Source organism: Schistocerca piceifrons, chromosome 5 (genome assembly GCF_021461385.2).
Source record: "Schistocerca piceifrons isolate TAMUIC-IGC-003096 chromosome 5, iqSchPice1.1, whole genome shotgun sequence".
Lineage (NCBI taxonomy): Eukaryota > Metazoa > Arthropoda > Insecta > Orthoptera > Acrididae > Schistocerca > Schistocerca piceifrons.
The window spans coordinates 177318173-177337912 of record NC_060142.1 but is presented as its reverse complement, the minus strand read 5'-3'; the positions used below and the strand labels follow the sequence as shown (position 1 = coordinate 177337912).

Sequence of the window (19740 nt, the reverse complement as noted above, 5' to 3'; positions counted from 1 at the left end):
GACTGCATTGCGAAATGATAATGATATGTTGGCGGGCTACACCTGTTGCGAGAGTTTTCTTACGAAACAGGGTCCAGAAAACAATGATAGCTCACAGTGAATGTTTGTTGCCACTTAGTCTCAATTATCTGCATTGCACAATCCTCAGTAATACTTGAAAGACTTGAAAGAATGAGACGTAAAATCAGGAGTGCTTGTTGAGTGCCATTTGGACGGAAATTGCATTCATTAATTATTGATCCGTGACCGTGACATCAGCACAAATGTGTGACTCCGATATAAAAGTAAGGCACGTCTAGCACATAGTGTAGTCGCCGTGATGTCGCGAGTTATCGACTTGGTTCTGTCGCTGGCGTCCTGCGGATTGACTGCGCCTAGCGCGGTCAGATTTCGTACCGGAGGCGGCGGCCGAATAATTGGGGGAACCCCCGCCGACATCGCCGATTACCCATGGATGGTCTCCTTCCAAAACGCGGGCTCGCACTTTTGCGGAGTGTCTGTCATCAGCAGTAACTGGGTGCTGACCGCTGCCCACTGTCTGTACGACCTGGATATCGTCGTAGTGACCGCAAGAGCGGCGACGTCGATCCGTGATAGCGGCGGTGTCATGCTCGCGGCTTCGTACGGTGCGCTGCACGAAGGGTTCTCCCTGGAAACAGTCGACTACGATATTGCCGTAATACAAGTGGGTTTAGACGGGCTACGGGTCTTTAAGAGGCCGCTCACGTATATGTGTGTGAAACCTTATGGGACTTAACTGCTAACGTCATTAGTCCCTAAGCTTACACACTACTTAACCTAAACTATCCTAAGGACAAACACACACACACACCCATGCCCGAGGGAGGACTTGAACCCCCGCCGGGACCAGTCGCACAGTCCATGACTGTAGCACCATAGACCGCTCGGCTAATGCCGCGCGGCCCACTCACGTATAGATTAATGGGAAATATACTCTTCAACCGGTGCGCCCTGTTTAATTTTGTTGCTCTATTATCCACTAACTTTCGTTCATACGACTACTTTCATGGTCGCAGCCCAATTGTGCATAAATCTCTTAAAAATGTATGAAATTATAAAACGATTTAGATCGCAAAACCGCATTAATTACTAGGGGACAGTTTTCGATCATCACGTGGTCATCTTCAGAACCTTCAAAACTGTATTTATGGACAACGGATGTACAAGGAAAATGAATTGTTGACTAACTGTAATAAACAACAAATAATCAATTAGAGCAATTGATTATCGTCATTTAGTGGTGCTCCATGTGTAGCCATTGTTCATCAACATTTCTTTAAGGCGAGAAAATGATCATGTGATACTCGAAACTGGTTACCTTCTTATTTCCTACCTTTGCGATCTAGACTGTTTTATAGTTAATTCCAAATAATATACTTTGATCGCCGTCTGCAACAATTTTTTTCAAAAATAGTTAGAACCTAGTGTGTCTGTAGAACGATACTTCCTCAAATAAATACATCGTGAGCTTTCAACTCGCCAGCAAAACTCTCCTCCAGAAATATCATCGCCGTCATTATATTCATTTCCATGTTATGCATCTTTGCCTGTTCTACATCTGCATGACTACTCGTCAATTAACACTTAAGTACCTCACATAATGTTCATCGAACAATCTTCAGATAGTTTCTCCAGTGTTCAACTCTCGAATTGTTCGAGGAAAAATTTAACACTTACACCTTCCGGTGCGACCTCTGACTTCTCTGTTATTACAATGATCATTTATCCTTGTGTATGTGAGCGTCAACGAAATAAATTCCCCCTCGGAGGAGAAAGGTGACGATTGAAATTTGTGAGAAAATTTCGCCGCAACGAAATTCGCTTTTATGTTAATACGTAGTAATAACTGCCCGACTCGGAGGCATATTCATGACACTGTCTTCCAGTTTCGCAGTAATTCAAATCCACCTGCCCTTCTTTGAACTATTTCGATGTCCTCCGTCAATCCTATCTGGTAAGGATGCCATACCGCACAACATTACTCTAGAACAGGACGAACAGTGTAGTGTAGGAAGTCTCTTTCGTACACCTGTTCCATCTTCATTGTCCTGCCATTGAAATGCCCTCTTCGACATCTCCACATCATAATCTGAGTGATCGTTCCAACGTAAGTTGTTCGTAGATGCAACCTTTGTGTATTTAGTTCAACTGACAGCCTTTACATATATGTGCTTTATAAAGTAAGAAAAATTAAACGGATTTCTTTTAGTACTCATGTAGATGACCTTACATATTTCGTTATTTAGAGTGAATGGCCTCTTTTTCGCCGGCCGCTGTGGCTTAGCGGTTCTAGGTGCTTCAGTCCGGAACCGTGCTGCTGCTACAGTCGCAGTTTGGAATCCTGCCTCGGGCATGTATGTGTCTGATGTCTTTAGGTTAGTTACGTTTAAGTAGTTCTAAGTCTAGAGGACTGAAGACCTCAGACGTTAAGTCCCATAGTGCTTAGAGCCATTTGAACCATTTTTTGGCCTCCTTTCGCACAATACAGGTACTTGTCTAAATTATTTAGCGTTTGGATTTGATCTTCTAATGACTTTACTAGACGATATGTGACAGCTTCATCTACAAAAAATCTAAGAGGCTGCACAAATTGTCTTCTAAATCGTTAATATAGATTAGGAACAGAAGAGAGCCAGTACGGTGTCTTTGGGGAACGCCAGATACCACTTCTGTCATTCGATGTCTTTCCGTCAACTGTACAAGATGAGAACTTGCTGCCAATTACGAATCCAGTGGCACAGGAGAGACGACACATCTTAAGAGACTGCTTGTGAGGAACGGTGTAAAAAGCATTCTGGAGATCTAGAAATATGAACTCATTTTCAGATCCCATGCCGATAGCTCTCCCATGTTAATAACATTGTTACTTAGTTTAAATGAAGAGTAGCTGTGTATCACATGACAGTTTTTTTCTGAACCTGTGTTGACTATGTATTAGTAGATCGTTTTCTTGGAGGTAATTGTGGATTGTTTACTTCGAGGTATTTCATAACGCCCGAATAAAAATTCCTACTGCAAGTCGACGTATGTAATATGGATTTGCAATTCAGTGAATTCCTTCTACTTCCTCTTCGAGTATTAGTGTCATCTGCGGCAACTTTTGAGTCTATGGTTACGGATCTTTCGCCGAGAAAGCGGTTGTATATGATTGATAAGAATTCTGTATATGATTGCTAAGAAATTTGTAATATTTACTTCGTCTTCTTTGGTGATATAATTCTGAAAAACTGTCTATAATAACCTTGTTTTAGTGACACTGGCAGTGGAAACATTAACATTTCTGTTGCGCATTAAGCGTATTGATTTTTTTCTTACCGTTGGTGTATTTTACATTTGACCAGAAACTCTTTTAATTTTGTGCCAGATTTCGTAGAGGAAAGTACTCCACAAGGAAGTCCGTGCTAATTTCTGAGCTTCTGCAGATCGCAAATTTTGAAGATGTTCGGCATGATCTTCCCGTTGTTCCCGCAAAAGTATTCTGACGAGTTTTGTATACCACGGCGATCACTTTCGTCTTTTATTAACTTAGTTGGCATCTGTCTCTCAATTGGTGTCGATTACATTAATTGGAATTTAAGCCAAATCTAGTCTACGGTTACATTGTTGGTTTGTAAGGTGTTAATGGAAATTTATCAGCTTCAATAAATAGATATAGTTTCGGTTTATTTTTGGTGGGCCTTGAAGTTTATGCATTTAGTCTCTACAACGGTTTTCTTGCCATTCACTAATCCTTGTATCATTCATTATGCTCGGCTTTAGCTCAGGATTACCTGTTGCTAAAATGTAAATTGTGTGTTCGCAATTATTTACAATTCGAGTGAGCTCATGAAGTAAACGCTCGAAATAACTTTCGGAGAAAGCATGTGGAACGATTTCGAAAGTTTTTTTACGCCTACCATAAGCTCTAAACATGTATTTTCATCAACAAATCGAGAGTAGATTGAAACTACCAACTACTACAATTGTATGAGTTCGTTATCTATACGATATGAGATTCATGTTATCTCTGAACTTTTAGGAACTATGTCTTCTGTGTCTAGGGGGTCGATAAAAGACTGGTTTTTAATGTTGGAGGGGTATGACATCTACTCTTACCTCACAGGAACTATATACTTCAATTTCACTACTAAATAAACTGCTTCTGACGGAAACAAATGCTCAACCACCAACTGCTTTCACTCTGTCCTTTCTGAGTGCCCTAATGTTCTTAGTAAAAATTACTCCTAAAATTATATCCAGTTTTAGTTAGCTTTCAGTACATGCAAATGAGGTTTAGTGCTTTTTATTAGAGCTTGGAGCTGCGGTTCTTTTCCAACAAATACACGATGATTTGCAACTATAATACCGATTGTCCCTAGGTCCGATTTCGCCCTGTGCTTGCCTTCCTTCCTTTGAGACTGAAACCGTTTTCGTACTTTCCCTAGTCTCCCCTAAAAAACCACAAAGTCCACTGAAAACAGCCCCAGCTACGCGCGTAGCCCCCATTGCGTTAACTGATGTCTGACCTATCACGCCCGTTCCTATGTCAATCAATGTAAAACTTATCGCATCATATCATCCGTAGTCGCCGTGTGGGGTAGCCGCGCGGTCCGCGAGACTCTCGCCGTCGGAGGTTCGAGTCCTCCCTCTTGCATGCGTGCATGCGTGTGTGTGTGTGTGTGGTCTTTAACGTTAGCATTTTTAAGTTAGATTAAGTAGTTTGTGTAAGCCAAGGAACCTATGGTCTCAGCAGTTTGGCCCCATAGGAACTGATTTCCAAATATCCTACGTGGTCGTGGTATTCTTCTTCTACTAGAGTATTTGTAGTCATAGGTTTTCCGTACAAACCGCCTTTGACTTTACAAAAGTGCATGACTTTCCTAAGCTTTCTGTGCTATTGGATCTTTTCTGCCACTTACAGACCATATAGCTCACCGTTCCTCTTATGATATTTTAATTTGTATCCTGACAAAGATCTCGAAGGCTCATTTGTACTACTGCTATTCTCTGTAATTGTTCGAATTTCATTACTTCGGCTCTGTAAAATAGTGGGGGTATAGTCATAGTATTACACACAGAAGATCCAATGAAACTGAAACGCCTGCCTAACATCGTATAGGGTCCCCGCGAGCACGCAGAAATGCCGCAGCACGACGTGGCATGGACACAACTAATGTCTGAAGTAGTGGTGGAGGAAACTGACACATGAATTCTGCTGGGCTACCCATAAATACGTACGAGTACGAACGGTGGAGACCTCTTCTGAATAGGGCGTTGGAAGGACTCCCAGGTATGCTCAGTAATGTTCATGTCTGGGGAGTTTGGTGGCCAGCGCAGGTGTTTAAACTCAGACGAATGTTCCTTGAGGCATTCTGTAGCAATTCTGGACACGTGTGGTACCGCATTGTCCTGCTAGAATTGCCCAAGTCCGTCGGAATGGAGCCGGTGGGTGTGGCCGAGCGGTTCTAGGCACTTTAGTCTGGAACCGCGCGACCGCTACGGACGCAGTATCGTATCCTACCTCTGGCATGGATGTGTGTAATGTCCTTAGGTTACTTAGGTTTAAGTTGTTCTACGTTCTAGGGCACTGATGACTCAGATGTTAAGGCCCATAGTGCTCAGAGTCATTTGAACCATTCGTCGGAATGGATGGTGGACATGAATAGATGCAGATGATCGGGCAGGATGCTTACGTACGTGTCACCTGTCAGAGTTGTATCTGGAAGTATTAGGGGTGTCTTGTCACTCCAACTGTACACGCCCCACACCGTTATAGAGACTCCAACAGCTTGACGAGTCCCATGATGACATGCAGGGTCCATGGATTCAGGGGGTGTGTTATGAAACATCCATCCTCTCGATACAATTTCAGATGACACTCGTTCGGCTAGTCAACATATATCCAGTCATCAACAGCCCAATGTCGGTGGTGACGGGCCCAGGCGAGGCGTAAAGCTTTGTGTCGTGCAGTCATCAAGGGTACACGAGTGAGCCTTTGGCTGCGAAAGCCCATATCATGATGTTTCTTTGAATAGTTCGCACACTGACACTTGTTGATGGCCCATCATGGAAACCTGTAGCAATTTACGGGAGGGTTACACTTCTGTGACGTTGATCGATTCTCTCCAGTCGTCGTTGGCCCCGTTCTTGCAAGATCTTTTTCCTGCAACAGCGATGTCGGAGATTTGATGTTTTATGGATTCCTGATATTCACGGTACACTCGTGGAACGGTCTTATGGGAAAATCCGCACTTCACGCTACCTCGGAGATGCTGTGTCCCATCGCTCGTGCGCCGTCTATAATACCACGCTCAAATTCATTTAAATCTTGATAATCTGCCATTACAGCAACAGTAGCCGATCAAACAACTGTGCCAGACACTTGATGTCTTATATAGGCGTTTCAGACGGCAGCACCCTTTTCGGGCTATTTACATATCTATAAGAGCTTCTTTGGCGCTTCAGTGTTTCGTATTGAACTGAGGCGCTACCTGCGTCTCTGTTTTGTTCAGGAGTGTTCTGTTCATCGTTCCAAACATGTTTAAGTATATTTCCAGGTTCTATACAGGATCATTACCATATGGTATAATCATAAGAAGTGTGACAGTCAATGCATTTTCGTCTACGTGCCTGTTACAATATTTTCTTCTCTACTGTGAATTTTGCTCACAGATGTATTTTTCTACAAAAGAATGTGGTTAAATTAGATTTCTTTGCCGTGATATGCAAGGATCATACATCTAGTTGTACAGTGCCTATTGTATTAGGGGGTACAACTTGGTCATCTCGTTACCGTACCATAAACTAAAAAAAAAAAACAAACACCAAGAAGGAGTTATGCAAATTAGTCATAAATTGATATTCATACAGGTATCGAAGGAAAACGTAAAACTGTAAGTTTAGCGGCTGATAGATGAATGGCTGACTCTGTAGCGCAGTTTCAACGTGTATCTGGCAAGGATGGTAAACAGGGGACATGTCGATACTAGGGCATAAAGTCGATGCGAATTTCATTCCGTGCGCTCAGTTGGACAGTAACTATGCCTCGCAGATTGGCGCTTGAACAATATAAGCAGATTTCATCATTTAAAAGAGGACTTGTAGCTAGGCTCCAAGAAGCTAGTTGGAGTAATCGACGAATCTGTCCGGAATTGAACAGGAGTGATTACACCGTTGTTGGCAGGAATATGTGAACCATGGCCAAACACAGCGTCAAGAAGAAAGCGGTCGACCTACAGAGACGACGGAGCGAGAGGACCAAACAATTGTCAGAGAGACGCCCAGAGCCCGGGATTCATCATTGTCATCGTTCGGACGTATAATTTGTGCTTCACTGACCACAAGGATCATCAATAGGTGCTCAGAGAAAGGAGACTGTGCTCACGGCGCCATTTTCCCAACTACCATTGACTTCTGTATATCTAGAAGACCATTGGCAGTGGTGTCAGGTACATAAGACCTGGAACTTCATTGACCGAAGTAGAGTTGTCTTCAGTGATGAAATCCGCTTGGAACTGAGCCCCGATGACCAGCGGAGACACGCCTGGAGACGTGCAGTCACTGGTGGGATACAAGCCATATGGCCGGGGTAATCGGGATGACAATTTCTTTTCACCCCAGGACCACTTCGGTTGTCATCCGCTGGACCCTTGCAGCAGAGCGGTATTTCCACGATATTCTTCGCCCCGTTTTTTGCCCATCACAGCAAACCAACCTTGGTTTACATTTCAGCAAAACAATGATCGCCCGCAGACGGCTACTGTTTCTAGTGCGTCTTCGTACGAGTGCTTGCCAAACTCTATCTTTGCCCTAGCGGTGGCCGAGTCTCTGCTCAGCTGAGAGCGCGTGGAACATTATGGACAGTTACCTGTAACCACCACCGGATTTTGCCGATCAAATCCACCAATCATTCAGCATAATATCCAACAACTCTACCGATCAATGCAAGCCGAATAAGTGCTTGCATAAGAGCCAAAGGTGGAGAATTTATATGATATTGTAATCATTTGTATTTCCGTACATGTAAATCGCATACACTTATTTCCGCCCAATGTCGATACCTCGTTCCTGAAGTACTTTTTTTTAGAGCTTATGTTAAATAGTGTTGCCGATAAAGAACGCACTAGTGTAGTGTTTATGTGAATCCCTTAATTCCTGTAGTAGTACTTGAACCGACGTGCATATTGATGTTGTTACCAGGACTTTTTTCATTCCTCAGTATTCTGACTGATTTGATGTGGGCCGCCAAATTCTGTCGCTTGTGCTAATCTTTTCATCTAAGGGTAGCACTTACAACACTAAAACCGTACGTCCTCATTTATTTGTTGTTTACATTGCAACCTCGGTTTTCCCCTACAGCTTTTACTCTCTAAAGCTCCCGCTAGTGTTATGGAGGTTATTACCAGATGTCATTACACATTCCCAATCATCTTCCTTCTTCTTGTCAGTGTTTTCAACGTCTTCTCTTCTTCGCCGATTATGCGGAGAACCTCCTCAATCTACGTAACTTTCTTCTGTAGCACGACTTCTAAAACGCTTAGATGATATTCTGTTCCGATTTTGCCACCCTCCATGATTCACCTCCATACTCCAAATATACATTCTCACAAATTTCTCCCTTGAATTAAGGCCTATGTTTGACACCGGTGGCCATCTCTCTGGGAGCTCCAACGTCAGGGGCCCCTTAGGGATATGGCTGCAAGGGAGGGGAAGAAAACCAATGTGCACTCCGTGTGCATACCGGGTTGAATCATTCCAGATGTTGAAAGGGTCCTTCCGGATGCCATGATGGGCACAGGGTGCACCCATCTGCAGGTGGTCGCTCATGTCGGCACCAATGGTGTGTGTTGCTATGGATCGGGGGAAATCCTCTCTGGCTTCGGGTGGCTATCTGATTTGGTGAAGACTGCCAGTCTCGCTAGCGGGATAAAAGTAGAGCTCACCATCTGCAGAATCGTCGACAGGACTGTCTGCGGACCTTTGGTACATAGCCGAGAGGAGGATTTGAATCAGAGGCTGAGACGGTTCTGTGACCATGTGGGCTGCAGATTCCTCGACTTGCGCGATAGGGTAGTGGGGTTTCGGGTTCCGCTGGATAGGTAAGGAGTCCACTACACCCAGCAGGCGGCTACACGGGTAGCAGGGGTTGTGTGGCGTGAAGTGGGTGGATTTTTAGGTTAGATGGCCTCGGGCAAGTACAGAAAGGGCAACAGCCTCAAAGGGTGCGGGGCAAAGTCAGGACGTGCGGGGATCAAGCAGCAATCAGTATTTTAATTGTAAACTGTCGAAGCTGCGTTGGTAAAGTACCGGAACTTCAAGCGCTGATAGAAAGCACCGAAGCTGAAATCGTTATAGGTACGGAAAGCTGGCTGAAACCAGAGATAAGTTCTGCCGACATTTTTACAAAGACACAGACGGTGTTTAGAAAGGATAGATTGCATGCAACCGGTGGTGGTGCGTTTCTCGCTGTTAGTAGTAATTTATCCTGTAGTGAAATAGAAGTGGATGGCTCCTGTGAATTATTATGGGTGGAGGTTATACTTAATAACCAAACTAGGTTAAGAATTGGCTCCTTTTACCGACCTCCCGACTCAGCAGCTTTAATGGCAGAACAACTGAGAGAAAATCTGGAATTCATTTGACATAAATTTCCTCTAGTCCTAGGTGGAGATTTCAATTTACCAGTTATAGACTGGGACACTCAGATATTTAGGACGGGTGGTTTGGACAGAGCATCGAGTGACATTTTACTGAGTGCACTATCCGAAAATTACCTCGAGCAATTAAACAGAGAACAGACTCGTGGAGATAACATCTAGGACCTACTGATAACGAACAGACTCGAACTTTTCGACTCTGTAAGCGTAGAACAGGGAATCAGTGATCATAAGGCCGTTGCAGCATCCCTGAATATGGAAGTAAATAGGATATAAAAAAAAGGGAGGAAGGTTTATCTGTTTAGTAAGAGTAATAGAAGGCAGACTTAAGACTACCTAACAGATCAAAACGAATATACTGTTCCGCCACTGACAATGTTGAGTGTTTATGGAAAAAGTTCAAGGCAATCGAAAAATGCGTTTTAAACAGGTACGTGCCGAGCAAAACTGTGAGGGACGGGAAAAACCCACCGTGGATCAACAACAAAGTTAGGAAACTACTGCGAAAGCAAAGAGAGCTTCACTGCAAGTTTAAACGCAGCTAAAACCTCTCAGAGAAACAGTAGCTAAACGATGTCAAAGTTAGCGTAAGGAGGGCTATGCGTGAAGCGTTCAGTGAATTCGAAAATAAAATGCTATGTACCGTCTTGACAGAAAATCCTAGGAAGTTCTGGTCTTACGTTAAATCAGTAAGTGGCTCGAAACAGCATATCCAGACACTCTGAGATGATGATGGCATTGAAACAGAGGATGACACGCGTAAAGCTGAAATACTAAACACCTTTTTCCAAAGCTGTTTCACAGAGGAAGACCGCACTGCAGTTCCTTTTCTAAATCCTCGTAGGAACGAAAAAATGATTGACATCGAAATTAGTGTCCAAGGAATAGAAAAGCAACTGAAATCACTCAACACAAGAAAGTCCACTGGACCTGACGGGATACTTGTTCGATTCTACACGGAGTACGCGAAATAACTTGCCCCTCTTCTAACAGCCGTGTACCGCAAGTCTCTAGAGGAACGGAAGGCTCGAAACAATTGGAAAAGAGCACATGTAGTTCCAGTTTTCAGGAAGGGTCGTCGAGCAGATGCGCAAAACTATAGGCCTGTATCTCTGACATAGATCTGTTGTAGAATTTTAGAACATGTTTTTTGCTCGCCTATCATGTCATTTCTGGAAACCCAGAATCTACTCTGTGGAAATCAACATCGATTCCGGAAACAGCGATCGTGTGAGACCCAACTCGCTTTATTTGTCCATGAGACCCAGAAAATATTAGATAAAAGCTCACAGGTAGATGATATTTCCCTTGACTTCCAGCCGGCCGGTGTGGCCGAGCGGTTCTAGGCGCTTCAGTCTGGAACCGCGCGACCGCTACGGTCGCAGGTTCAAATCCTGCCTCGGGCATGGATGTGCGTGATGTCCTTAGCTTAGTTAGGCTAAAATAGTTCTAAGTTTTAGGGGACTGATGACCTCAGATGTTAAGTCCCATAGTGCTCAGAGCCATGTTTGAACCTTGACTTCCATCACCATGGAATGCGTTCGATGCAGTTCCGCACTATCACCTGATAAAGAAAGTAAAAGCCTACGGAATATCCGGCCACCTGTGTGGCTGGATTGAAGAGTTTTTAGCAAATAGAACACAGCATGTTGTTCTCAATGGAGAGACGTCTACAGACGTGAAAATAACCTCTGGCATGCCACAGGGGAGTGTTATGGGACCATTGCTTTCAACAATATACATAAATGACATAGTAGATAGTGTCGGAAGTTCCATTCGGATTTCGCGGATGAAGCTGTAGTATACAGAGAAGTTGCAGCATTAGAAAACTGCAGCGAAATTCAGGAAGATCTGCAGCGGATAGGCACTTGGTGCAGGGAGTGGTAACTGATCCTGAACATAGACAAATGTAATGTATTGCGAATACATAGAAAGAAGGATCCTTTATTGTATGATTATATGATAGCGGAACAAACACTGGTAGCAGTTACTTCTGTAAAATATCTGGGAGTATGCGTACGGAACGATTTGAAGTGGAATGATCATATAAAATTAATTGTTGGTAAGGCGGGTACCAGGTTGAGATTCATTGGGAGAGTTCTTAGAATATGTAGTCCATCTAACAAAGGAGGTGGCTTACAAAACATTCGTTCGACCTATACTTGAGTATTCCTCATCAGTGTGGGATCCGTACCAGGTTTTGTCGGCAGAGGAGATAGAGAAGATCGGAAGAAGAGCGGCGCGTTTCGTCACAGGGTTATTTGGCAACCGTGATAGCGTTACGGGGATGTTTAGGAGACTCAAGTGGCAGACTCTGCAAGAGAGGCGCTCTGCATCGTGGTGTAGCTTGCTGTCCAGGTTTCGAGAGGGTGCGTTTCTGGATATATTGCTTCCCCCTACTTATACCTCCCGAGGAGATCACGAATGTAAAATTAGAGAGATTCGATCGCGCACGGAGGCTTTCCGGCAGTCGTTCTTCCTGCGAACCATATGCGACCGGAACAGGAAAGCGAGGCAATGACAGTGGCACGTAAAGTGCCCTCCGCCACACACCGTTGGGTGGCTTGCGGAGTATAAACGTTGTCCGTCATTGGTTAGTTTGCTTTCAAGGCATCAAAATTCCTTAACTACTTCGTAACCACCAATTTTGATGTTAAGTTTCTCGCTGTTAACATTTCTCCCACAACTCATTGCTTTTGTCTTTTCCCAGTTTGCTCCCAATCCGTTATTTGTAGACATTAAAATGCTCATTCAGTTCATCCGAGCTTGTAATTCATCACTTGCACTGAGGATAGCAACGTCAACAGTGAATCTTATCATTGATAACCTTTCACCTGAATTGTAGTCTCTCTCTTGAACCTTTCCTTTATTTTCGTCTTGCGTCTACGATGTACAGATCGCACAGTAAGGTCAAAAGGCTGCACCCTGTCTTCCACATATTTAATTCGAACACTTCGTTCTTTGTCTTCCACTCTTATTGCTCCCTCTAGGATCTTGTATATATCTTATATTACTCTTCTAACACTATAATTTACTCCAATTTTTCTCAGAATTTCGAACAGCCTGCGCAATTTTACATTGTCGCACGCTTTATAGATCGACATTTCCTGTGGACGTGTCTCGATTTTTCTTCGTCCTAGCTTGCACTCTCAAGCGCATCATAAGAAGTGCCTCTGGTGCCTTTACCTTCCCTCAAGCCAAACTGATCGTCGTCTAACCGATCCCCAAGTTTATTTTCCTTTCTTCGATGATTAGTTTTTTCAGCAGCTTGGATGAATGAGCTGTTAAACTGATTGTGCAATAGTTTCGCATTTATATGCCTTTGATGTCTTCGGAAATGTGTGTATGACATTTTTTCCGAAAGTCTGATGGTACGTTGTCAGCCTCGTAAATTCTGCACATCAACTTGAATAGTCGTTTGGTTGCCACTTCCTCCAAAAAGTTTAGAAATTACGATGGAATGATATCTATCCCTTCTACCTCTTTTGATCTCAGTTTTTCATAGCTTTTTTAAATCCTGTTTCCAATATTGGATCCTCTTTGTCATCCATATCAATTCGAGTTTATTTTATTACGTGATCAGATAAGTCCTCCTTCTCGCAGAGGATCTCAATGTAAGGGAGTCCGTGGCACTTTTACGCGCACTTTTTTTGGATATTTTCTTCAGAAGATGAAGAGGTAGAGAAAGTGTATGAAACTACTGAAAGGGTAATACAGTATGTACAGGGGGATGAAAACCGAATAGTCATGGGTTTCGGAAAAGCATCATCCACACAATTCCGAAGACTGCAAGAGCTGACAAGTGCGAGAATTATCGCACAATCAGCTTAACAGCTCATGTATCCAAGTAGCTTATAAGAATAATATACAGAAGAATAGAAAGTAAAATTGATGATGCGCTAGATGACGTTCAGCTTGGCCGTAGGAGATGTGAAAAAACGAGAGAGGTAATTCTGACGTTGCGGGTAGTAATGGAAGCAAGGCTAAAGAAAAATCGGCACGTTCGTAGGATTTGTCGACTCGGAAAGAGCGTTTGACACCGTAAAATGGTGGAAGGTCTTCTGATAAAGTCAGGGGCAGACGGGTCGTATACAATATGTACAACAGCCAACAGGGAATAATATGAGTGGATGACTAAGAAAGACGTGCGCGTATTTAAAAGGGTATAAGACAAGGATGTAGCCTTTCGCCCCTACTTTTCAGTCTGCACATCGAGGAAGCAATGATGCAAATAAAAGAAAGGTTCAGGAGTGGAATTAAAATACAAGGTGAAAGGATATCAATGATACGATTCGCTGATGACATTGCTATCCTGACTGAAAGTGAAGAAGAACTACATGATCTGCCGAACGGAATGAACAGTCTAATGAGTACACAGTATGGATTGAGAGTAAACTGAAGAAAGACGAAGATAATGAGAAGTTGCAGGAATGAGAACAACGAGAAACTTAACTTCAGGATTGATGGTCACGAAGTAGATGAAGTTATGGAATTCTGCTACGTAGTCAGTAAAATAACCAATGACGAACGCGTCAAAGAGGACATCAAAAGCAGACTATCTATGGCAAAAAACATTTCTAGCCAAGAGAAGTGTACTAATATCAAATATCGTCCTTAATTTCTGAGAATGTACGTCTGGAGTACAGCATTGTATGGTAGTGAAACATGGACTGTGGGTAAACCAGAACACAAGAGAATCGAAGCATTTGCGATGTGGTGGTACAGACGCATGTTGAAAATAAGGTGGACTGATAAGGTAAGAAATGAGGAGGTTATATGCATAATCGAAGAGGAAATGAATATGTGGGAAATGCTGATACGGAGAAGGGATATGATGTTAGGTCATCTGTTAAGACATAGGGGAGTGACTTCCATGGTACGAGAGGGAGCTGTAGAGGGAAAGAACTGTAAAATAAGACAGAGATTGGAATAAATTCAGCAAATAATTGAGGACGTAGGTTGCAAGTGCTACTATGAGATCAAGAGGTTAGCACAGGAGAGGAATTTGTGTCGGGCCGCATCAAACCACTGAGAAGACTGATGACCAAAAGAAAGATAGAAAAATCTATTTCAATTGTTGGGGGTATGCCAGGGTTAAAACTTCGGCTTTCCTTTTGCTCTTTGCACACATATTGCTTACTCTTTGGGAAGAAGTATTCTGGGGAGAAAAATCTACTGGCGTGAGGGTGACAGCATGGAAAGAAAGGGTGGGTAAAGAGATGGACAGACAGAGAGGGAGAATGCGGAGATGGACACGGAATCGAAGGAGGAGGGAATGGACAGACAGATATGGATGACGAGGAAATGCACTGAGGAAGGGATAGTGACGGCAGAGAGTAAGGAGCTACTAAGAGAGGGGAGAGGAGGAGATGGGAGGAGATATGGGGAGGGGAAAATTGGCAAACAAAGGGTTGATGGAGAGTGAGTGAGGGATGGAGAAGATGGGCTGAGAGAGGGGGAAGGAAATGAGCAGAGAGTAGGGGAGGAGATGGGCAGAGGAGTAAAGCAAATGGCCAGAGAGATGGGCAGGAGGATATGGACAGAGAAGGGGCAGAACAGTCGAACAGAGAAAAGCGGAAGAAGGAAATGGATTAATAAAATTGAAGTACATACATACTCAGGCAAACCTGTGTACTCAGCAAATCTAACATAAATTTACTAATTAAGAGGTCTTTCCTGAACATTATAGAGTGTAGCCATATGTGGCAGGAAAATATTGACGATAAGTGTTTCAGACAAGAAAAGAACAGAAGCTTTTGAAAAGCGGAGCGACAGAAGAATGCTAAGATAAGATAGGCTCAACCAAAAACTGTTGAGAAAGTCCTGAATCTAAATTCAGGGAAAAGAAATTAATGGCACAGCTTGACTGTACGTATTGCCCAGTTGACAGAAAACATTCTAACACTGTGACAGTCACGTATTACTTGTGGAGTGGAAAGTAATATGAAGTGACTGGTGGAAGAGCCATCGCTTCGCCACTGTTACCAGCAACAGCTAACTTTTTCCTGGAAGATTTGGAAGAACGGGCCTTGAATTATGCCCTCCTCATCCCTACTGCTTTTTCAGATACGTTGATGTTACGTTATTAATCCGGTCAAATGGCAGTGAGGCACTGCAGTATTTCAGTGGAAATAGGAAAAAGCATCCGAAAATAAGAATTACGAGGGTAGTGGAGAACGATGGAAAGTCGACTTTCCTTAATGTGCTGGTGCAAAGGAAAGTAAATAAACGACCCGGCCCCTTTGTGAATTGAAGGACGATGCATGTAACCTGTTTCTTCACCGACGCAGCTTTTGGTATCCAGCTATGCTGAACACCCTACTTCACAGAGTTAGGACTATTTCAGACAATGCTACGAGACGAATCATCTGAAGGCGGTGTTCAAAAGAAACGAGTATTCAAATATTTGACAGTTGGTCAAAACTGTCAAGAATACCAAGACGCCATGCCTTACAACAAGGCGGGAGGATCAACACATAAAGCGTCCCGCACTCTACGGTGCTACAACTACTAATGCAGGTACAGTCCTGAGCAGGCAAAGAATCAGACCCACTCTTGGCATCTCAGAAAAATTAAGGACCTATTAAGACATGTTAAAGATAATTTCGGCCTTAGAGTGCCAGAGATTTGTAACATTCTCAGTGTAATTATCCTGCGCCCTACGGTCGAAGTTTGAATATTACACACTTCCTCCTGCTTAGGCAAATGGAAGATATGGGTTAATTGTGTCTGGTTTGAGGTGGTCTACGGTGGAATTGAGGGACATATGCGAACACCCATAGTTAATGGGCGGTTCGTCGAAAAGCCCCATAAAACAGTTTTTTTCTATATACACGCCGTTGTCACCGGATCGTAATGCAGCGGACGATTCCGAGACGGCTAATCACATCAAACGAACTTGAAAATTGTATTGATGTCTTTATACGTTGCCAAAATACATAGGTTTGAAGTTATCCTACTTCTACAAGTAAAATCTTCTGAGACGTAATGTAAATAAAAAGGCAACTGTAGCAAATTTGTCAAATTTAACGGTATAGTCTCTAGGCATTTATCTAGAAGAGCAACGTCCCCGTTTTCTGAAATCTTTATGCGTTATCGGGAAACACCTCAAAAACCTTGTCTTTTGGGTTTCCCGCACCCGGCCTCGTATTCCGAGACGGCTATGCACAGCAAATGAACGTATCTTTTTACGATGTATTACCAAGATACAGGTCTCCCACTACCTTCAAAATTTTCTTCGCGTCTTTATACGTTTCCGAGAAACAGATGTTGAAGCGTACTCATAGACTTAAAAATCGCACGTAAAATGCGGTGTGAAGTGAAATCGTAGTTTATAAGCGACGTAGCACGGAGAAATATGCTGCAAAGTGTCTCCGTTGTCATTTGGGAAGCACATGTTGTGGTACTGAAACACGTGCAAACTATTTTGCACGTAAGATCCGATGTAAGATGTAAAATGTGTTTTGCGTTATTTCAATTTCACATTAGTAAACTATCAAAATTTTACCAATACATTTCTTTTCATATGAGTTACATACCCTGCTGCAGATGAATAAAAAGGGAACCAGCAGACATATGCTGCTATCGAAGCACAAAAAATGTGAATTTTAAAAAACACGGACTGAAGAGTACCACCTGCCTCGTCCTGCCTTCTTCACTACCTTTAAAAATTTCCCAAAATATTTGGCTTGTGAACGTATTCTCTCCATTATATGCCGGGAGAGAAGAAGACCGTGGCAATGGCAATGAGACGGAAAATAAGAAATGCTAGGAGATAGTAAGCAGAGATTGTGTTACTCAAAGAACGAATGAGACAATGGCTGTGTGAGAGGACGAAAGGGACACAGTGACAGTGGAATATAGTTGGTAGTAACAGAACAGTGCTAGAAAAAGAGTGAAGGTGGCATTGCGATTGTGGCGGAGAGGGCATAAAGAGAAAGTGGAAGTAGAGCCCCTGATAGTGAGAGACAGAGCATATGACAAACGAAGGAATGAGATGTTAATAGGAACAGGGAGCGACAGTGAGAAGAGACTTGAAGTAGTGGGACAGAACTAAGTGCACTCTGAATGTGACTTAGAGGACAATAAAAGGGATTATGACAAGGTGTTGGACTGAAAAAGTGTGCGAGTGGACGGGTAACAGCGACTTACAGTGATGAAATAGTGGGTGTGAGTCAGCTACAGTTAGAGGAGCTTGTGAGAGTCTGAAGTGAGTTACCTGTAAAAAATGTGCCAGTATCTTGGCATGTCGAAATTATGTGGAAAATTTTTATAGTTGCTGAGGAAGGTAGAATAAGGCAGCTGGTTTTCGACTTTTCAGTCAGGGTCTTTCATTTCAAATACACGGGAACATTTTCGCACGTTTTGTGGTCCGGTAGGAGCATTTTTCCACAATTAAATAAAACGCGCACGATAAGCCTTTTCATAGCCCACTGCCAACATGCGAAGGATATGCACTACTAGGAACGCTGGATAGAGTGCGCAAACATTATCTATGCACATGGAGGGCATCGCTTCAGGCCACGTCATTTCCTTTATGTCACCATGATGTCATTCAGTAAGACCTGTGCTGTAGATTCAGCATAAAAGTACGACCCTCGCCAATTTTACGAAAGTTATAGCTCTTGACGACGGTGATGAAGGTAGCTACCGAAAGCTTGGGGTTTTCTCCCAATTGGACATGGAAAGTTTACAGAGAACTTTTTATCCAAGGAATAATCAGTCTGATACTAATGGGGAGTGCCAGGTGGGGGGAATTATGATTGTAGAGGGAGATATAGGTATGAATGCAGTTTGTAGATTCTAATGTGGGTTCTTGTGGCAGCACTTCAGACGAATAGGATTGCAGAGTAAAGACTTATGTAGAACGTTGCATCAAACCGTTGTTCGGACTAAAGAGCATAGTAACAACAATGACAACAATAATAAGGGTTACGGACGTTTCGAAAACTTGGCAACTATCTGCGTATAGAACTTAATTTCATCGCGAGAGGATTTGGTTTTGAAAGGTGCCACAGGAGACGAGGCATCTTGTAAGAACGAGACCACATACTGAACTTTAAAAAAAAGACGTACTACTTATATTTTACCAGAAAAATTGAGCATTGTATCTCAAGTGGCGATTGGTTTGTTGAAACGAAACGTGGCTGCATTCAAAGGGCATGCGAATAAAAGATTTCACTGTGACTTCATGACGAGTGTTGTCAAACAAAACTTGATTACTCCTTGGATTACACACAACGTTGGCATACAGAGATTTAGCGTGTATATCTTCGCTATTGAAGAGTGTGATGCTACTAGATCCCTCCCCCCCCCCTCCTGCCACCCAATCACCCAGTCCTTACCCTCCTTTTAACTATTTTTTAGGTGTCAATATGACATTGGTGCTACCCTGCCAAGAACATTCAGTTCTCTCTCCCGTATAATATCTGTAGTTAAATTAATTCGTGTCTCTACCTCAGGTGGATGGGTCTTTCCCGATCGGCAACAACGGGCTGGGGCAACACAGCCACAGAAGGCCCATCGGCCTCCTCTCTGATGAAGGTCGACATCAGCGTCATAGGCCGCGTCAGCTGCGTGGTCAGGTTCGGCGTCACAGAACGCATGATCTGTGCCGGGAAGTCTGGCAGGAGCACCTGCTACGGTGACTCCGGCGGTCCGCTGGTTAGTGGCACCACGCAAGTCGGCATCGTCTCCTGGGGCAGCGAGTACTGCGAGACAGATGGTGCCGTCTGCACCAACGTCGGAAACCTTCGCTCTTGGATCAGAGCTGTTGCTGGCGTCTAATTAACTGTGCTGTCGTGACGTTATTCTGTTGTCACATATACTTGACTTTTATTACTATTAAGATTGCCTGCACTCTAACGTAATATTCTTCTTCAGGAAACAACAATTAAACTTTATTGTATTATCTTTTCTGGCTTGAGATTATATTTAAACTTGCTTTTCAACGACCAAAGAGCACACACATTATATGAATTCATGGCCTCTCATCGAAATAAACCAACACAATTTTCTCCACTTTTAAGTTCTGTCAAGTGCTTGGATATCTATGAACATTCGGATGTGTGACCACCTGATATCG

At 43.3% G+C, this 19740-nt stretch overlaps 1 protein-coding gene across 1 annotated transcript; it reads left to right on the top strand.

Annotated features, from left to right (window-relative positions):
* Positions 1-319: 319 nt before the first annotated feature.
* Positions 320-19442, top strand: LOC124798858 (trypsin delta-like). The gene is made up of 2 exons (XM_047262391.1): positions 320-726; positions 19118-19442. Exons 1-2 carry the CDS (start codon positions 320-322, stop codon positions 19440-19442), a joined length of 732 nt encoding a protein of 243 aa, XP_047118347.1.
* Positions 19443-19740: the final 298 nt, after the last annotated feature.

Excerpts from the sequence above, each read along its gene's own strand:
- LOC124798858 (XM_047262391.1), top strand. The coding sequence starts at position 320 with ATGTCGCGAGTTATCGACTTGGTTCTGTCGCTGGCGTCCTGCGGATTG. Across the intron at positions 727-19,117 it reads GTCTTTAAGAGGCCGCTCAC|GTGGATGGGTCTTTCCCGAT; the intron begins GTATATGTGTGT and ends TCTCTACCTCAG.